Below are 22,113 nucleotides of genomic sequence, written 5' to 3'. Positions count from 1 at the left end.
GTTGGGTGTATTTAAGGCAGAGCTTGATAGATTCTTAATTGATTATTGGGAGAAGGCTGGGGAGTGGGGCTGAGGAGGCGATAAAAGATCAACCATGATTGAATGGCAGTGCAGTCTCAGTGGGCCAAATGGCTTAATTCTGCTCCTGGGTCTTATGTTCTTCTGGTGCTCACCCCTCCACAACCTCCAGCGAAAGGAACCCAGCCATGAGGAGCCAAGGTCCAGGGTAGGTCAGTCCTGGCAGACACATTGTTTCAGCCTGGTCATGCCTGATTTAACTTAGAACAAAACTTAACAGCCACCATTGTTGTTCAGTTAAAACAGAAAATGTATTATAATTGGAACCATGCAGTGAATGCATGCTGTGCACTAACTTGATTTTTTTTCTAATCTATTTTGAAGGGAAAACTTTATCCGTAATCACAAATTTGGAAATTCTGGACCTTTCCATGAATAAACATGTTGGATGTGGTTTAGCAGGTTTATTTCAAGAACTGAGGTGTGTTCCACATCTCCAAGTGTTAAAGTTAAGCAACTGTGGCTTAACACAAGAGAACATACAAGACTTGGGTAAGTTCTCTCTGATGGAGTGATGATATGGAGTCATGGAGGACAGAAACAGGCCCTTTGGCCCATCTAGCCCACACTGAACTATTACTCTGCCTAGTCCCATCAACCTGCACCTGTACCTTATCTCCCCATACTCATTTTATCCAAATTAGGCCTCACCATAACATCTAACTTCTGTACTCAGTACATTGATTTATGAAAGTTAATAGGCCAAAAGCTTTCTTTATGACCATGTCTACCTGTGATGTGACTTTAAAGAAATTATGGATCTGTATGAATCATGAAAGGTTGATTTGCAGGTGCAACAGGCTATCAAGAAGGCAAATGGAATGTTGGCCTTCATTGAAAAAGGGATTGAATTTAAAAGCAGGAAGGTTATGCTGCAACTGTACAGGATACTGGTGAGGCTGCATCTGGACTACTGCATGCAGTTCTGGTCTCCTTACTTGAGGAAGGATGTACTGGCTTTGGTGGTATTGCAGAGAATGTTTTCCAGGTTGATTCCAAAGATGAGGTTAGGCTATGAGGAGAGATTGAGTCGCCTGGGGATATATTTGCTGGAATTCAAAAGAATGAGGAGAAATCTTATAGAGACACATAAAATTAATAAAGGGGTAGATAAGATAGAGGCAGGAAAGTTGTTTCCACTGGTAGGTGAGGCTAGAACTAAGGGACAAAGCCTTAAGATTTGGGGGAGTAGATTTAGGGTGGAGATGAGGAGGAACTGCTTTTCCCAGAGAGTGGTGAATCTGTGGAATTCTCTGCCCAATGAAGCAAAGGAGGTCACTTCAGTAAATATATTTAAGACAATGTTGGATAGAATTTTGCATTACAGGGGGATTAAAGGTTTTGGGGAAAAGGCAGATAGGTGGAAGTGAGTCCATGGCCAGATCAGCCATGATATCATTGAATGGTGGAGCAGCCTTGACAGGCCAGATGGCTGACTCCTGCTCCTATTTCTTAAGTTCTTATGTATTCCCAGATCCCTCTGTTCTCCTGCACTCCTCAGTGCCCTACTGCTCACCGTTTAAGTCCTGCCCTAGTTTGTTCTCCCAAAGTACAACACATCAAGCAGGGTGGACAAAGGAGAAGCAGTGGATGTCATTTACTTGGATTTTCAGAAGGTGTTTGATTAGGTGCCACACATGAAGCTACCTAACAAGATAAAATCCTATGGTGTTACAGGAAAGATACTGGCATGGATAGAGGAATGGCTGACAGGCAGGAGGTAGTGGGTGAGAATAAAAGGAGCCTTTTCTGGTTGTCTGCTGGTGACTAGTGGTGTTGCTCAGGGATCAGTATTGGGACCACTACTTTTCACATTGTTTGTGAGTTATTTAGATAATGGAATTAATGGCTTTGTGGAAAACTTTGTGGATGATATTAAGATAGGTGGAGGGGTAAGTCATGCTAAAAAAAAGCAATGAGGCTGCAGCAGGACTTAGACAAATTGGAAGAATGGGCTGTATCACTGTCTGGTGTGGGAATGGTACTTCCTCAATCACACCGAACACACCTGACAACTTTCTCAATCTTTTTTATTAAATTTTGAATCGATATACATAACAATGATAATGATATAAAGAGATCGGGATTACATTAGTAACGGTTAACGTATACAGACACAGACTCTGAGTAACATATGTAATTTGAGCCTCCCAATCTCCTAATAACAGAACATGAAGAAGATTCAAAAGAATTTTACAAAAAGGAGAAAAAAAGAAAAAGAAAAAAATCCCCCCAACACTAAAAGAAACAATGAAAAAAATAGACAATAGGTGCAGGAGTAGGCCATTAAGCCCTTCAAGCCAGCACCGCCATTCACTGATCGTGGCTGATCAACCGCAATTAGTACCCCATTCCTACCTTCTCCCCATATCCCTTGACTCCGCTATCTTTAAGAGCTCTATCTAACTTTCTCTTGGAAAAAAAACCAACAAAACAAAGGCTGGGCTGCCATGTTTCATCGGTTAAAATGATTATTTGTCATCAACTCCACTCCTCTATAAACAAACAAAAAGTTATTGAAAAGGATTCAGAAAAGGTCAGTTTACATCATGTGTAAATGTTGAATAAATGGCCTCCAAGTTTTTTCAAATTTAACCGAAGGATCAAAAGTACCACTCCTAATTTTATCTAAGTTTAAACATGTTATAGTTTGGAAAAACCATTGAAATGTAGTAGAGGGATTAGAATTTTTGCATTTAAATAAAATGGATCTTCTGGCCATTAATGTAACAAATGCAATCGAACGGCAAGCTGAAGGGGATAAATGACTAGAGTCCATCACTGGTAATCCAAAAATTTCAGTAATAGGATGAGGTTGTAAGTCGATGCGCAAAACTACTGAAATAATATCAAAAATGTCTTTCCAATATTTTTCCAAAAGAGGACAAGACCAGAACATATGTGTCAAGGAAGCTACCTCAGAATTACATCTGTCACAGACAGGATTTATATGGCAATAAAAATGAGCTAACTTATCCTTAGACATATGGGCCCTATGAACCACCTTAAATTGTATCAAAGCGTGCCTAGCACACATTGAAGAAGTGTTAACTAATTGGAGAATTTTCTCCCATTTCTCTATTGGTAAAGATACCTGAAATTCTCTTTCCCATTTATTCTTAATTTTATCAGCTATACCTAGACGTATTTTCGTAATTAAATCATAAATAATTGCTATTAAACTCTTCTAATAGGGGTTTAAACCTAAAAATTTTTCTGTAATTTCAGTTTGGTGTGATATCAGAAAAGTAGGTAAAATAACATTCAAAAAGTTTCTAATCTGTAAATATCTGAAAAAATGTGATCTAGGCAAATTATATTTATTAGACAACTGTTCAAAAGACATGAGACAATTATCCATGAATAAATCACAAAAACATGTTATTCCCTTCATTTTCCATAAAAGAAAAACTTGATTAGTTCTGGATGGTTGGAAGAAAAAATTGGATATAATAGGACTTGATAAGATAAATTTATTCAAACCAAAAATTTACGAAATTGAAACTATATTCGTTTTGTGTGTTTAATTATTGGATTAGTCATTTGCTTATTCAGTTTTGTAAGTGCAAAGGGAAGCAAAGCCCCCAAAATAGAAGCCAATGAGAACCCCTGTACAGACTTGCACTGGAGGTTCATCCATCGTGGACATTGAATTTCATCCAAATCTTGTGTCCAGAACATTAGATATTGAATATTAATTGCCCAATAATAGAATCTAAAGTTCAGCAATGCCAAACCACCATCCTTATTTGATTTCTGTAAATATTTCTTACTTAACCTAGGATTTTTATTCTTGTATATAAAATAAAGAAATTTTAGAATCAATAATATCAAAAAAGGATTTGGAAATGAAGATTGGTACCGTCTGAAATAGATACTGAAATTAAGGTAAAATACTCATCTTAACAGCATTAATTCAACCAATCAATGATAAGGAAAATGGGGACCATTTAGTAAACAATTGTTTAACATGATCAATTAGAAGTAAAAAGTTAACTTTAAACAGATCCTTATATTTCTTAGTAATTTTAACACCCAAGTAAGTAAAATAATCAGTAACCAGTCTAAATGGTGATTGTGTATAGATTGAAACTTGCATATTTACTGGGAAAAGCTCACTCTTATTAAGATTCAATTTATAACCAGAAAAACTACTAAACTGAGCAAGTGGTGATATAACTGCAGGGATGGATTTCTCTGGATTAGAGATACATAGTAACAGGTCATCTGCATATAGCGATACCTTGTGCGTCCCATTCCCACAAATAATGCCGAATATGTTGGGTGAATCACAAAGAGCAATTGCCAAAGGCTCCAAGGCAATATCAAATAGTAAAGGGCTTAAAGGACAGCCCTGTCTGGTACCTCGAAAAAGCCTGAAGAAGGGAGATCTCTGATTATTGGTAAGTACAGAAACCAAAGGTGTATGATATATCCAAGATATGAATTTTGGGCCAAAATTAAATTAAATTAAATTAAAATTTAATTTCTCACGCGTATTAAATAAATATTCCCATTCTACTCTATAAAAACGCCTTCTCGGCGTCAAGCGAAATAACACATTCTGGAGTTTTAGATGAAGAGGTATATACAATATTCATTAACCTCCTAACATTAAGGTATGAATAACGATTTTTAATAAATCCTGTCTGGTTGTCAGAGACAATTTGTGGCTATATATTTTCCAATCTAATTGCCAATATTTTGGAAAAAATTTTGGTGTCCACATTCAACAAATATGCACATTCAGTGGGGTCTTTATCTTTTTGGGAATTAAAGAAATAAATGCTTCATAAAAGGATTGTGGTAATTTACCTACAAATAAAGCATCCTTAAAAATTCTACATAATCAAGGAGAAAATAAATTTGAAAAGACTTAAAAAATTCTACTGTATACCCATCCAGACCAGGTGCTTTACCAAAATTCATCAAAGAAATTGCTTTCTTTATTTCTTCTGCCATAATGGGTGCATCTATTGCTAAACGTTCATTGTGGTAATTTCGGAATATTCAATTTCCGTAAAAAATCATGTATTAAGGTAGAATTGTCAGGAAATTCTGATTAGTATAAAGAGGTATAGAATTCTTGAAAAGATTTATTAATTTTGTCATGGTTGACTGCCAAAATACCATCCTGTTTACGAACTTTAATAATCTGATGTTCAGCCGAAGCAGCTTTCAATTGGTTGGCTATTAATTTACCTGATTTATCACCATATATAAAAAAGTTTGTCTTAGTTTTAAGTAATTTATTTTCAATCGGGGATGTTAATAACAAACTATGTTGCATCTGAAGTTCAACTTTCTTTATAAAGCTCCAGACTAGGAGCAGCAGAATATTTTTATCAGTTTCTTTAATCTTATCAACCAGTGTACATATTTCATTATTAATTAATTTTTTCAATCCAGCAGAATATGAAATAATTTGCCCACGGATATATACTTTAAAAGTATCCCATAATATCCCACTGGAAATGTCTTCTATAAAGTTAGTTGAAAAAAGGCAGTCTGTTCTTCAATAAAATTAACAAAGTTTAAGTTCTGAAGAAGAGTAGAATTGTACCGCCATTGTCTAGCGCTAAAAATTGCATCAGTTAATTTGATTGATAGTTTCAAGGGCGCATAATCAGAGATGGCGATTGCATCATACTCACTGGCAATAACAGACGAAACTAATTGAGAGTCGATGAACGAGTAATCAATTCTATAATAATTATGATATACCATATAACATATAACCATATAACAATTACAGCACGGAATCAGGCCATCTCGGCCCTTCTAGTCCATGCCGAACGCTTACTCTCACCTAGTCCCACCGACCTGCACTCATCCCATAACCCTCCATTCCTTTCCTGTCCATATACCTATCCAATTTTACTTTAATGATAATATTGAACTGCCTCTACCACTTCTACTGGAAGCTTGTTCCACACAGCAACCACTCTCTGAGTAAAGAAGTTCCCCCTTGTGTTACCCTTAAACTTTTGCCCCTTAACTCTCAACTCATGTCCTCTTGTTTGAATCTTCCCTACTCTCAATGGAAAAAGCCTATCCATGTCAACTCTATCTATCCCCCTCATAATTTTAAATACCTCTATCAAGTCCCCCCCTCAACCTTCTACGCTCTAAAGAATAAAGGCCTAACTTGTTCAACCTTTCTCTGTAACTTAGGTGCTGAAACCCAGGTAACATTCTAGTAAATCTCCTCTGTACTCTCTCTATTTTGTTGATATCTTTCCTATAATTCGTCTACCAGAACTGTACACAATACACCAAATTCGGCCTTATCAATGGCTTGTACAATTTTAACATTACATCCCAACTCCTATACTCAATGCTCTGATTTATAAAGGCCAGCATACTAAAAGCTTTCTTCACCACCCTATCCACATGAGATTCCATCTTCAGGGAACTATGCACCATTATTCTTGGATCACTCTGTTCTATTGCATTCCTCAATGTCCTACCATTTACCATGTATATCCTATTTTGATTAGACCTACCAAAATGTGGCACCTCACCTATCAGCATAAAACTCTATCTGCCATCTTTCAGCCCACTCTTCTAACTGGCCTAAATCTCTCTGCAAGCTTTGAAAACCTACTTCATTATCCACAACGCCACCTACCTTAGTATCATCTGCATACTTACTAATCCAATTTACCACCCCATCATCCAGATCATTAATGTAGATGACAAACAACATTGGACCCAGTACAGATCCCTGAGGCACACCACTAGTCACCGGCCTCCAAACTGACAAACAGTTATCCACCACTACTCTCTGGCATCTCCTATCCAGCCCCTGTTGAATTCATTTTACTACTTCAATATTAATACCTAATGATTGAACCTTCCTAATTAACTTTCTGTGTGAAACCTTGTCAAAGGCCTTACTGAAGGCGAGGCTCATCTTCCTTCCTAACTCCCTGTTGTCTGTTTTCAGGACCTCCTCCCTTTTCCTACCTATGTCATTGGTACCAATATGTACCATGACCTCTGGCTGTTCTCCCTCCCCACTGCATGATATCTTGGATGAGATCTGAAATATCTGGGACCCTGGCACCTGGGAGGCAAACTACCATTCGAGTTTCTTTCCTGTGTCCACAGAATCACCTGTCTGACCCCCTATCACTACTGCCTTCCTCTTCCTTTCCCTACCCTTCTGAGCCACAGGGCCGGACTCTGTGCCAGAGGCACGGCTACTGTTCCTTACCCCAGGTAGGCTGTCCCCCCCAACAGTACTCAAACAGGAGTACTTATTGTCACGGAGTAAACCCACAGGGGTACTCTCTAATAACTGACTCTTCCCCTTCTGTCTCCTGACTGTTACCCACTTGTCTGTCTCCCGTGACCCCAGTGGGACCACCTGCCTGTCACTCCTTTCTATCACCTCCTCGCTCTCCCTGACCAGATGAAAGTCATTGAGCTGCATCTCCAGTTCCCTAAGGAGCTGTAGCTCGACACACCTAGTGCAGATGTGGCAGTTCGGGGGGCTGGGAGTCTCCAGGACCTCCCACATCTGACACCGAGCACAGAAAACCGGCCTCACATACATTCTTCCTGTCTGTATTCTACACAACCTAACTCTCCTTGACTCTTTATCACTGAACCCTCATTGAACCAAAGCCTTCCTACCTGTCTTCCTCTACTCTGATGCCAGCTGTATAAATCTGTCTTTTTTTTAAACTCTTCTTGCTGTTCTCACTGGCTGACATCTATGTGCTTGCGCAGTCATGCCCCGTTCAAACTGCTGAAGAAATGGATTGCTGCCTGTGCCACGCGGTAGTGTGGGTAGAACCAGGATGGTTTGGCAGATAAATATGTGGCAAAGAAACTAGTGGAAGGGGCAGGCTTCAGGTTCTTGGATAATTGGGATCTCTTCTGGAGGAGGTATGACCTGTACAAAAGTGATTAACTTAGCAGGGGGATGCGATCCAATGAAGGGACTCAGGAAAGGACAGATGGTAAAAAAGTGAAGGTAGCGTGCATTTAGATTGTCAGGAAGGGTAAGCAGGTGATGGGACTTAGTTGCAGCCAATAGACTGTGTATCAAAACATTAGGGATACAGAATCCGAAAGGATAGCAAATATGGTACTCAAGGTGTTGTATCTAAATGCATATAGCATAAGAAATAAGGTGGATGATTTTGTTACTGTGTTGAATTGAATGACTTTATTTCTTACATCCTTCACATACATGAGGAGTAAAAATCTTTACGTTGTCTCCGTCTTAAGGTGTAATGTGCAATCATAGTAATTTATAATAAATAGAACAGTCAATGTAACCGAGTTAATCGGTCTGATGGCCTGGTGGAAGAAGCTGTCTGGAGCCTGTTGGTCCTGACTTTTATGCTGCGGTACCACTTCCCGGATGGTAGCAGCTGGAATAGATTGTGGTTGGGATGGCTTGGGTCCCCAATATCCTACAGGCCCTTTTACACACCTGTCTTTGTAAATGTCCTGAATCATGGGAAGTTCACAACTACAGATGTACTGGGCTGTCTGCACCACTCTCTGTCCTGTGATTAAGGGAGGTACAGTTCTCATACCAGGCAGTGATGCAGCCAGTCAGGATGCTGTCAATTGTGTCCTGGTAGAAATTTCTTAGGATTTGGGGGCCCATACCAAACTTCCTCAACCATCTGAGGTCCAAGAGGTGCTGTTGTGCCTTTTTCACCACACAGCTGGTGTGTACAGATCACGTGAGGTCCTCAGTGATTGGATGCCGAAGAACTTAAAGCTGTTTTCCCTCTCACCCCAGATCCATTGATGTCTATCCCCATTCCTCCTGTAACATAGAAACATAGAAAATAAGTGCAAAAGTAGGCCATTCAGCCCCTCGAGCCTGCACCACCATTCAGTATGATCATGGCTGATCATCCAACTCAGAACCCTGTACCTGTTTTCTCTCCATACCCCCTGATCCCTTTAGCCACAAGGGCCATATCTAACTCCCTCTTAAATATAGCCAATGAACAGGCCTCAACTGTTTCCTGTGGCAGAGAATTCTACAGATTCACCACTCTCCGTGTGAAGTTTTTCCTCATCTCGGTCCTAAAAGGCTTCCCCTTTATCCTTAAACTGTGACCCCTCATTCTGGACTTCCCCAACATCAGGAACAATCTTCCTGCATCTAGCCTGTCCAATCCCTTTAGGATTTTATGCATTTCAATAAGATCCCCCCTCAATCTTCTAAATTCCAGCGAATATAAGCCTAGTCGATCCAGTCTTTCTTCATATGAAAGTCCTGCCATCCCAGGAATCAATCTGGTGAACCGTCTTTGTACTCCCTCTATGACAAGAATGTCTTTCCTCAGATTAGGGGACCAAAACTGCACACAATACTCCAGGTGTGGTCTCACCAAGGCCTTGTACAACTGCAGTAGAACCTCCCTGCTCCTGTACTCGAATCCTCTTGCTATGAATGCCAACATACCATTCGCCTTTTACGCCACCTGCTGTATCTGCATGCCCACTTTCAATGACTGGTGTCATTGCACCTCCCCTTTTCCTAATCGGCCACCATTCAGATAGTAGTCTGTTTTCCTGTTCTTGTAACCAAAATGGATAACCTCACATTTATCCACATTAAATTGCATCTGCCATGAATTTGCCCACTCACCTAACCTATTGAAGTCACCCTGCATCCTCTTAGCATCCTCCTCACAGCTAACACCGCCGCCCAGCTTCGTGTCATCCGCAAACTTGGAGATGCTGCATTTAATTCCCTCATCTAAATTATTAATATATATTGTTAACAACTGGGGTCCCAACACTGAGCCTTACGGTACCCCACTAGTCACTGCCTGCCATACTGAAAAGGTCCCGTTTATTCCCACTCTTTGCTTCCTGTCTGCCAACCAATTCTCTTTCCACATCAATACCATACCCCCAATACTGTGTGCTTTAAGTTTGCACACTAATCTCCTGTGTGGGACCTTGTCAAAAGCCTTTTGAAAATCCAAATATACCACATCCACTGGTTCTCCCCTATCACTCTGCTAGTTACATCTTCAAAAAATTCTATAAGATTCGTCAGACATGATTTTCCTTTCACAAATCCATGCTGACTTTGTCCGATGATTTCACCACTTTCCAAATGTGCTGTTATCACATCTTTGATAACTGACTCTAGCATTTTCCCCACCACTGATGTCAGGCTAACCGGTCTATAATTCCCCAGTTTCTCTCTCCCGCCTTTTTTAAAAAGTGGGGTTACATTAGCCACCCTCCAATCCCCAGGAACTAATCCAGAATCTAAAGAGTTTTGAAAAATTATCACTAATGCATCCACTATTTCTTGGGCTACTTTATTAAGCACTCTGGGATGCAGACCATCTGGCCCTGGGGATTTCTCTGCCTTTAATCCCTTACGTAACACCACTTCCCTACTAACATGTATTTCCCTCAGTTCCTCCATCTCACTAGACCCTCGGTCCCCTACTATTTCCAGAAAATTATTTATGTCCTCCTTAGTGAAGACAGAACCAAAATAGTTATTCAATTGGTCTGCCATGTCCTTGTTCCCCATGATCAATTCACCTGTTTCTGACTGTAAGGGACCTACATTTGTCTTAACCAATCTTTTTCTTTTCACGTATCTATAAAAGCTTTTACAGTCAGTTTTTATGTTCCCTGCCAGCTTTTTCTCATAATTGATTAGGAATAGTTAGCATGGATTTGTGCATGGAAGGTCATGTTTGACAAATCTTATTGAATTTTTTGAAGAGATTACGAGGAAAGTTGCCGAGGGTAAAACAGTGGATGTTGTCCTAATGGACTTCAGTAAGGCCTTTGACAAGGTTCTGCACAGAAGGTTAGTTAGGAAGGTTCAATCATTAGGTATTAATATTGAAGTAGTAAAATTGATTCAACAGTGGCTAGATGGAAGATGCCAGAGAGTAGTGGTGGATAACTGTTTGTCAGGTTGGAGGCCGGTGACTAGTGGTGTGCCTCAGGGATCTGTATTGGGTCCAATGTTGTTTGTCATATACATTAATGATCTGGATGATGGGGTGGTAAATTGGATTAGTAAGTATGCAGATGATACTAAGGTAGGTGGCGTTGTGGATAATGAAGTAGGTTTTCAAAGCTTGTAGAGAGATTTAGGCCAGTTAGAAGAGTGGGCTGAATGATGGCAGATGGAGTTTAATGCTGATAAGTGTGAGGTGCTACATTTTGGTAGGAATAAATCCAAATAGGACATACATGGTAAATGGTGGGGCATTGAAGAATGCAGTAGAACAGAGTGATCTAGGAATAATGGTGCATAGTTCCCTGAAGGTGGAGTCTCATGTGGATAGGGTGGTGAAGAAAGCTTTTGATATGCTGGCCTTTATAAATCAGAGCATTGAATATAGGAGTTGGGATGTAATGTTAAAATTGTACAAGGCATTGATAAGGCCGAATTTGGAGTATTGTGTACAGTTCTGGTCACCGAATTATAGGAAAGATATCAACAAAACAGGGAGAGTACAGAGAAGATTTACTAGAATGTTACCTGGATTTCAGCACCTAAGTTACAGGGAAAGGCTGAACAAGTTAGGTCTTTATTCTTTGGAGTGTAGAAGGTTGAGTGGGGACTTGATAGAGGTATTTAAAATAATGAGGGGAATAGATAAGCGTTGACGTGGATAGGCTTTTTCCATTGAGAGTAGGAGAGATTCAAACAAGAGGACATGATTTGAGAGTTAGGGGGCAAAATTTTAAGGGTAACACGAGGGGGAATTTCTTCACTCAGAGAGTGGTAGCTGTGTGGAACGAGCTCCCATTAGAAGTGGTAGAGGCAGGTTCAGTATTGTCATTTAAAGTAAAATTAGATAGGTATATGGACAGGAAAGGAATGGAGGGTTATGGGCTGAGTGTGGGCCAGTGGGACTAGGTGAGTGTAAGCGTCGGCACGGACTAGAAGGGCCGAGATTGCCTGTTTCCGTGCTGTAATTGTTATATGGTTTATATAATCTTTTTTCCCTTTCCTAATTAATCCCTTTGTCCTCCTCTGCTGGAGGACCACAACCAGCTCCTTTGTTTTTGCAACATTGAGGGAGAGATTGTTTTCTTGATACCACTGTGTCAGGGAGATTACTTCTTCCCTGCAGGCTATCTCGATATTGTTTGAGATAAGGCCAATCAATGTAGTGTCGTTGGCAAATTTAATTAGCAGATTAGAGCTGTGTGTGGCGACACAGTCATTGGGGAGGGGATTTAGTACATAGCCCTGAGGGGCACCTGTGTTGAGGGTCAGTGGGGCAGAGATGAGGGAGCCCACTCTGACTATCTGCTCAGCTTCTTGTTGAGCCTGGAGAGAATTATGGTGTTGAATGCTGAACTGTAGTCCAAGAACAGCATTCTCACATAAGCATCCTTCTCCAGATGTGTAAGGACGGTACGTAGAGCAGTGTCTATTATATCGTCTGTCAGTCAGTTGTGTCTGTAGATGAGTTGTAGGGGGTCCAGTTTGAGTGATAGTGTAGTGTTCTTCTACAGGTGTAGGAACTCTGAACTAAACACCAAGGTAAACCGTAGTCAATGAAGGCACGATCGCAGTAAGATTAACCATTTACTGTTCACTCTTCCACATTAACGTATGGTGAAAACTGTTGATAAAACATACAAAATATATACAGTATTTGTTTCCTTCTTGGCATCACATTTACATCATAAATATTTGTAAAAGTAAAACTACAACAAACTATATTACATTAAAGTACAACATACAGTCAGAATCTACCTATGCCATCAACTGGCTTTAAGTATACTTCAACACAAACTATCCAGCAAAGCTTTCAATAGCACAAGAAAATAAACTTTATCAACCGTCATTACTTTTAACAGAATCAGCGTTAACATTTTTACTTCAACATATCGATTAACTTATGAACTTACAGCGTTGCTTCAATGATGTTTCTCAGTGCGTAGAATGAAACTTTTCTCATGCTGATCCTGCACACACAAGCCCCTGCCTTCCCGTTTCTCCAAACCGATATTTTCCCATAAGACGCGGCGAAACCGAGTGTGATGTCATTGCGTGCCACGATGCATCACAGACAATGAATTTACTTAAACAACCTTTAACTAGAAAATAATTACAAACGAATTACAAAGTGAAAATGTAATAAAGCTAAACAAATGCCTTAAGGGCAACACAGGTAGCAAGCTGCAGATGTAATCTTTGACCAGCCTCTTAAAGCATTTGCTTATTATTGAGATGAGTGTGACAGGATGCCAGTTCTTCAGGCATGTTACCTTGGTCTTTTTTGGTACAGGGACAATGGTGGATAATTTGAAGCAGGAGGGCACTCTCCACTGGGCGAGGGAGAGATTAAAAATGTCAATAAACATAGCTGCTGATTGTGCTATGCACGTCCTGAGTACTCACCCTGGGATACGGTCCGGTCCCGCAGCCTTGTGACTGTTCACTTGTTGGAAACACCTGTGTACCTCAGCCTCAGAGATATTCAGGTTGCAGGTTGTAGCGGTGGCTTTCCTTTGAGTCTCAGAGTTAGCGACATTGAACTGAGTGTAAAAGTGATTGACTTCATCTGGGAGAGAGGCCGTGATGTTGGCGGCACCACAACGTTTGGCTTTGAAGTCTGCAATAGTATGCAGCCTTCGCCACAAGTCACACAACATTACAGATGGCCAGGTATAATGATGTGGCCATTACTGAATTGTGGCTTAAGGATGGTTGTAGTTGGGAACTGAATGTCCAAGGTTACACGTAATCCTGGAGAGATAGGAAGGTAGACAGAGGGGGTGGTGTGGCTCTACTGATAAAGAAAAGCATTAAATCAGAAGAAAGATGTGACATAGGATCAGAAGATGTTGAATCCTTGTAGGTTGAGTTAAGAAACTACAATGGTAAAAGGACATTGATAACAGTTATATATAGGCCTCCCAATAGTGGCTGGGAGGTGGAACACAGGTTACAACAGGAAATAGAAACGGCGAATCAAAAGGGGAATGTTATGGTAATCATGGAAGATTTTAACATGCAGGTCGATTGGGTAAATCAGCTTGGTAATGGATCTCGAGAGTGAGTTTGCTGAATGCCTAAGATACAGCTTTTCAGAGCAGTTTGTCGTTGAGCCTACTGGCGGATCAGCAATACTGGATTGGGTGTTATGGAATGAACCGGAGGTGATTAGAGAGCTTAAGGTAAAATAACCCTTAGGAACCAGTGATCACAATGTCATTGTGTTCAACTTGAAAATTGATAGGGAGAAAGTAAAGTCTGATGTAGCAGTATTTCAGTGGAGTAAGGGAAATTACAGCGGTGTGAGAGAAGAATTGGCCAAAGTTAATTGGAAGAAGATGCTGGCAGGGATGTCAGCAGAGCAGCAATGGTGTGTGTTTCTGGGAAAAATGAGGAAAGTGCAGGACATGTGTATTCCAAAAATGAAAAAAATAGTCAAATGGTAAAATAGTACAACCGTGGCTGACCAGGGAAGTTAAAGCTATTGTAAAAGCAAAAGAAAGGGCATACAACACAGTAAAAATTAGCGGGAAGATAGAGGATTCAGAAGATTTTAAAAACCTACAGAGAGCAACTAACAATATCATCAGAAAAGAAAACATAGAAATATAGAAAACCTACAGCACAATACAGGCCCTTCTGCCCACAATGCTGTGTCAAACATGAACTTACTTTAGAAATTACCTAGGATTACCCATAACCCTCTATTTTCTAAGCTCCACGTACCTATCCAAGAGTTGCTTAAAAGACCCTATTGTATCCGCCTCCACAACCATCGCCTGCAGCCCATTCCACTGATTCACCACTATCGGCATAAGAAAACTTATCCCTGACATCTCCTCTGCATCTACTTCTAAGCACCTTAAACCTATGTCCTCTTGTGGCAACCACTTCAGCCCTGGGAAGAAGCCTCTGACTATCCACAAGTACAACGCCTCTCAACATCTTATACACCTCAATCAGGTCACCTCTCATCCTCCATCGCTCCAGGGAGAAAAGGCCAAGTTCACTGAACCTATCCTCATAAGACATGCTCCCAAGTCTAGGCAACATCCTTGTAAATCTCCCCTGCACCCTTTCTATGGCTTCCAAATCCTTCCTGTAGTGAGGCGACCAGAAATGAGCATAGTACTCTAAGTAGGGTCTGATCAGGGTCCTATATAGCTGCAACATTACCTCTCGGCTCCTAAATTCAATTCCCCAATTGATGAAGGCCAATACACTGTAAGCCTTCTTAACCACAGAGTCAACCGACGCAGCTGCTTTGAGCGTCCTATGGACTCGGACCCCAAGATTCCTCTGATCCTCCATACTGCAAAGAATCTTACTATTAATACTATATTCTGCCATCATATTTGACCTACCAAAATGAACCACCACACTTATTTGGGTTGAACTCCATCTGCCACTTCTCAGCCCAGTTTTGCATCCTATCAATGTCCTGCTGTAACCCCTGACAGCCCTCCACACTATCCACAACACCTCCAACCTTTGTGTCATCAGCAAACTTGCTAACCCATTCCTCCACTTCCTCATCCAGGTCATTTAATAAAATCGCGAAGAGTAAGGGTCCCAGAACAGATCCCTGAGGCACTCCACTGGTGACCGAACTCCATGCAGAATATGACCCGTCTACAACCACTCTTTGCTTTCTGTGGGCAAGTCAGTTCTGGATCCACAGAGCAATGTCCCCTTGGATCCCATGCCTCCTTACTTTCTCAATAAGCCTTGCTTGGGGTACCTTATCAAATGCCCATATGAAATCCATATACACTCCATCTACTGCTCTTCCTTCATCAATGTGTTTAGTCACATCCTCAAAAAATCTAATCAGGCTTGTAAGGCACGACCTGCCCTCGACAAAGCCATTGTGACTATTCCTAATCATATTAGGAATCATATCCTTTTCTTGAATAAAAAAAACAATATTTGCACCCTCCAATCCTCTGGAACCTCTCATGTCCCCATTGATGATGCAAAGATCATTGGCAGAGGCTCAGCAATCTCCTCCCTCGCCTCCCACAGTAGCCTGGGGTACACCTCATCCGGGCCCGGCGACTTATCCAACTTGATGCTTTCCAAAAGCTCCAGCACATCCTCTTTCTTAACATCTACTTGCTCAAGCTTTTCAATCTGCTGCAAGTCATCACTATTATCACCAAGAGCCTTTTCCATAGTGAATACTAAAGTAAAGTATTCATTAAGTATCTCTGCTATTTCCTCTGGTTCCATACACACTTTCCCACTGTCACATTTAATAGGTCCTATTCTTTCACGTCTTATCCTCCTGCTCTTCACATACTTGTAGAATGCCTTGGGGTTTTCCTTAATCCTGCCCGCCAAGGCCTTCTCATGGCCCCTTCTGGCTCTCCTAATTTCCTTCTTAAGCTCCTTCCTGTTAGCCTTCTAATCTTCTGAATCTCTAACGTTACCTAGCTCTCTGAACCTTTTGTAAGCTTTTCTTTTTTTCTTGACCAGATTTATTACAACCTTTGTACACCACGGTTCCTGCACTCTACCATAACTTCCCCGTCTCATTGGAATGTACCTACGCAGAACTTCACACAAATATTTCCTGAACATTTACCACATTTCTTCTGTACTTTTCCTTGAGAACATCTGTTTCTAATTTAAGCTTCCAATTTCCTGCCTGATAGCTTCATAATTCCCCTTACTCCAAATAAGCACTTTTCTAACTACTCTGTTCCTATCTCTCTCCAGTGCTATGGTAAGGGAGATAGAATTAGATAGATTGATAGATAGATAGATAGATACTTTATTCATCCCCATGGGGAAATTCAACTTTTTCCAATGTCCCATACACTTGTTGTAGCAAAACTAATTACATACAATACTTAACTCAGTAAAAAATATGATATGCATCTAAATCACTATCTCAAAAAGCATTAATAATAGCTTTTAAAAAGTTCTTAAGTCCTGGCGGTTGAATTGTAAAGCCTAATGGCATTAGGGAGTATTGACCTCTTCATCCTGTCTGAGGAGCATTGCATCGATAGTAACCTGTCGCTGAAACTGCTTCTCTGTCTCTGGATGGTGCTATGTAGAGGATGTTCAGAGTTTTCCATAATTGACCGTAGCCTACTCAGCACCCTTCGCTCAGCTACCAATGTTAAACTCTCCAGTACTTTGCCCACGACAGAGCCCGCCTTCCTTACCAGCTTATTAAGACGTGAGGCGTCCCTCTTCTTAATGCTTCCTCCCCAACACGCCACCACAAAGAAGAGGGCGCTCTCCACAACTGACCTATAGAACATCTTCAGCATCTCACTACAGACATTGAATGACGCCAACCTTCTAAGGAAGTACAGTCGACTCTGTGCCTTCCTGCACAAGGCATCTGTGTTGGCAGTCCAGTCTAGCTTCTCGTCTAACTGTACTCCCAGATACTTGTAGGTCTTAACCTGCTCCACACATTCTCCATTAATGATCACTGGCTCCATATGAGGCCTAGATCTCCTAAAGTCCACCACCATCTCCTTGGTCTTGGTGATATTGAGACGCAGGTAGTTTGAGTTGCACCATATCACAAAGTCCTGTATCAGTTTCCTATACTCCTCCTCCTGTCCATTCCTGACACACCCCACTATGGCCGTGTCATCAGCGAACTTCTGCACATGGCAGGACTCCGAGTTATATTGGAAGTCTGATGTGTACAGGGTGAACAGGACCGGAGAGAGTACGGTTCCCTGCGGCGCTCCTGTGTTGCTGACCACCGTGTCAGACCTACAGTCTCCCAACCGCACATACTGAGGTCTATCTGTCAAGTAGTCCACTATCCAATCCACCATGTGAGAGTCTACTCCCATCTCCGTTAGTTTGTGCCTTAAGATCTTGGGCTGGATGGTGTTAAAGGCACTAGAGAAGTCAAGGAATGTAATCCTCACAGCACAACTGACCCCATCTAGGTGAGAGAGTGATTTGTGCAGCAAATACGTGATAGCATCCTCCACTCCCACCTTCTCCTTATACGCAAACTGAAGAGGATCCTGGGCGTGCCTGGTTTGTGGCCTCAGATTCTGTATTATCAGCCGCTCCATGGTCTTCATCACGTGCGACGTCAAGGCAACAGGTCTGAAGTCATTCAACTCCTTTGGTTGATCACTATCTCCAAAATACTCTCCCACTGAGAGATCTGGCACCTGACCAGGTTCATTTCCCAATACCAAATCAAGTACAGCCTCTCCTCTTGTAGGCTTATCTACATAGTGTGTCAAGAAACCTTCCTGAACACACCTAACAAACTCCACCCCATCTAAACCCCTTGCTCTCGGGAGATGCCAGTCTATATTAGGGAAATTGAAATCTCCCATCACGACAATTCTGTTATTACTACACCTTTCCAAGATCTGTTTCCCTATCTGCTCCTCGATATCCCTGTTACTATTGGGTGGCCTATAAAAAACACCCAGTAGACCCTTCCTGTTCCTAATCTCCACCGACAGAGACTCAGTAGACAATCCCTCCATGACGTCCACCTTTTCTGCAGTGTGATACTATCTCTGATCAACAATGCCACACCCCCACCTCTTTTACCTCCCTCCCTGTCCTTTCTGAAACATCTAAAACCCGACACTTGAAGTAACCATTCCTATCCCTGAGCCATCCAAGTCTCTGTAATGGCCACCACATCATATCTCCAGGCTCTAAGCTCATCTGCTTTGTTCTCAACACTCCTTGTGTTAAAATACACACATCTCAAACCTTCGGTCTGAGCGCGTTCCTTCTCTTATCACCTGCCTATCCTCCCTCACATGCTGTCTCCTATCTTTCTCTATTTGAGAGCCAGACACCTCTTTCTCAGTATCTTCAGTGTGTCACCTGAGAACATTTCTATCACATAGAAACCTTTGATTTCTGTCCACACAAGCAGTCCTCACATGATCTTTATCCTCCTCCACCTCACCATCTGCACTAACACTTATTCCCTCCCCCTGCAAATCTAGTTTAAACCCCCTGGAGTAGCACTAGCTAACCTACCCACAAGGATGTTAATCCCCTCCCAGTTCAGGTGCAAACCGTCCCGTCGGAACAGGTCCCAACTTCCCTGGAACAAAGCCCCATTGTCCAGAAACAGGAAATTAGAAATGCGTGCAATAAAGGAACAGTAGTTATAATGGGTGACTTCAATCTACATATAGATTGGGTGAACCAAATTGGTAAGGGTGCTGAGGAAGAGGATTTCTTGGAATGTATGCGGGATGGTTTTCTGAACCAACATGTCGAGGAACCAACTAGAGAGCAGGCCATTCTAGATTGGGTATTGAGCAATGAGGAAGGGTTAGTTAGCAATCTTGTCGTGCGAGGCCCCTTGGGTAAGAGTGACCATAATATGGTGGAATTCTTCATTAAGATGGAGAGTGACATAGTTAATTCAGAAACAAAAGGTTCTGAACTTAAAGAAGGGTAACTTTGAAGGTATGAGACGTGAATTAGCTAAGATAGACTGGCAAATGATACTTTAAAGGGTTGACGGTGGATATGCAATGGCAAGCATTTGAAGATCGCATGGATGAACTACAACAATTGTTCATCCCAGTTTGGCAAAAGAATAAACCAGGGAAGGTAGTGCACCCGTGGCTGACAAGGGAAATTAGGGATAGTATCAAGTCCAAAGAAGAAACATATAAATTAGCTAAAAAAAAAGCGGCACACCTGAGGACTGGGAGAAATTCAGAGACCAGCAGAGGAGGACAAGGGGCTTAATTAGGAAAGGGAAAAAAGATTATGAGAGAAAGCTGGCAGGGAACATAAAAACTGACTGTAAAAGCTTTTATAGATACGTGAAAAGAAAAAGATTGGTCAAGACAAATGTAGGGCCTTTACAGTCAGAAACAGGTGAATTGATAATAGGGAACAAAGACATGGCAGACCAATTGAATAACTACTTTGGTTCTGTCTTCACTAAGGAGGACATAAATAATCTTCCGGAAATAGTAAGGCACCGAGGGTCTAGTGAGATGGAGGAACTGAGGGAAATGCATGTTAGTAGGGAAGTGGTGTTAGGTAATTTGAAGGGATTAAAGGCAGATAAATCCCCAGGGCCAGATGGTCTGCATCCCAGAGTGCTTAAGGAAGTAGCCCCAGAAATAGTGGATGCATTAGTGATAATTTTTCAAAACTCCTTAGATTCTGGATTAGTTCCTGAGGATTGGAGTGTGGCTAATGTAACCCCACTTTTTAAAAAAAGGGAGAGAGAAACCGGGGAATTATAGACCGGTTAGTCTGACATCGGTGGTGGGGAAAATGCTAGAGTCAGTTATCAAAGATGTGATAACAGCACATTTGAAAAGAGGTGAAATCATCAGACAAAGTCAGCATGGATTTATGAAAGGAAAATCATGTCTGACGAATCTTATAGAATTTTTTGAAGATGTAACTAGTAGAGTGGATAGGGGAGAGCCAGTGGATGTGGTATATTTAGATTTTCAAAAGGCTTTTGACAAGGTCCCACACAGGAGATTAGTGTGCAAACTTAAAGCACACGGTATTGGGGGTATGGTATTGATGTGGATAGAGAATTGGTTGGCAGACAGGAAGCAAAGAGTGGGAGTAAACGGGACTTTTTCTGAATGGCAGGCAGTGACTAGTGGGGTACCGCAAGGCTCATTGCTGGGACCCCAGTTGTTTACAATATATATTAATGATTTAGACGAGGGAATTAAATGCAGCATCTCCAAGTTTGCGGATGACACGAAGCTGGGCGGCGGTGTTAGCTATGAGGAGGATGCTAAGAGGATGCAGGGTGACTTGGATAGGTTAGGTGAGTGGGCAAATTCATGGCAGATGCAATTTAATGTGGATAAATGTGAGGTTATCCACTTTGGTTGCAAGAACAGGAAAACAGATTATTATCTGAACGGTGGCTGATTAGGATAAGGGGAGATGCAACGAGACCTGGATGTCATTGTACACCAGTCATTGAAGGTGGGCATGCAGGTACAGCAGGCAGTGAAAAAGGCAATTGGTATGTTGGCATACATAGCAAAAGGATTTGAGTACAGGAGCAGGGAGGTTCTACTGCAGTTGTACAAGGCCTTGGTGAGACCGCACCTAGAATATTGTGTGCAGTTTTGGTCCCCTAATCTGAGGAAAGACATTCTTGCCATAGAGGGAGTACAGAGAAGGTTCACCAGATTGATTCCTGGGATGGCAGGACTTTCATATGAAGAAAGACTGGATTGACTAGGCTTATACTCACTGGAATTTAGAAGATTGAGGGGGGATCTTATTGAAACGTATAAAATTCTAAAGGGATTGGACAGGCTAGATGCAGGAAGATTGTTTCTGATGTTGGGGAAGTCCAGAACGAGGGGTCACAGTTTAAGGATAAAGGGGAAGCCTTTTATGACCGAGATGAGGAAAAACTTCTTCACACAGAGAGTGGTGAATCTATGGAATTCTCTGCCACAGGAAACAGTTGAGGCCAGTTCATTGGCTATATTTAAGAGAAAGTTAGATATGGCCCTTGTGGCTAAAGGGATCAGGGTGTATGGAGAGAAAGCAGGTACAGGGTTCTGAGTTGGATGATCAGCCATGATCATACTGAATGGCGGTACAGGCTCAAAGGGCCAAATGGCCTACTCCTGCACCTATTTTCTATGTTTCTATGTTTCTAAACATGAAGTCCTCCCTCCTGCACCATCTCCTTAGCCACGTATTTAGCTACATTATCTTCCTATTTCTAGTCTCACGAGCACATGGCACGGGGAGCAATCCTGAGATTGCAACCCTGGAGGTCCTGTCCTTCAACTTTGCTCCTAACTTCCTAAACTCTCTTTACAGGACCTCCTCCTGTTTCCTATCCATGTCATTGGTCCTTACATGGACCACGACATCTGGCTACTCACCCTCCATCCTGAGAATACTGAGAACTCGATCCGAGCTATCGCGGACCCTGGCACTAGTGAGGCAATAGACCATCCGAGATTCTCGATCTCTCCCACAGAACCTCTTATCTGTACCACTAACTATCGAATCCCCTATCACTTTTGGTCTTCTTTTTTCCTCCTTCCTTTCTGAGCTGAGGGTCCAGT

At 41.6% G+C, this 22,113-nt stretch overlaps 1 protein-coding gene across 8 annotated transcripts in view; it reads left to right on the top strand.

The window, feature by feature from the left end:
* The window catches only part of lrrc31 (leucine rich repeat containing 31), a 300,889-nt gene that overhangs the window by 176,408 nt on the left and 102,368 nt on the right, over nt 1-22,113 (top strand). For 6 of the 8 annotated variants that reach the window (XR_012098467.1, XM_073041760.1, XM_073041761.1 and 3 more), the window contains one exon: nt 403-570. The exons of the other annotated variants lie outside the window; for them this stretch is intronic. Coding sequence is in view for 5 of the 6 variants with exons in the window: in XM_073041760.1 (XP_072897861.1) it covers nt 403-570 (168 nt within the window). In the remaining variant the exon portion in view is untranslated. The remainder of the gene's footprint in view (nt 1-402; nt 571-22,113) is intronic. 8 annotated transcript variants of the gene reach the window in all.

The sequence above is a fragment of the Hemitrygon akajei genome, chromosome 3, assembly GCF_048418815.1.
Source record: "Hemitrygon akajei chromosome 3, sHemAka1.3, whole genome shotgun sequence".
Classification (NCBI taxonomy): Eukaryota; Metazoa; Chordata; class Chondrichthyes; order Myliobatiformes; family Dasyatidae; genus Hemitrygon; species Hemitrygon akajei.
This window is presented reverse-complemented; position numbering and strand designations above follow the sequence as displayed.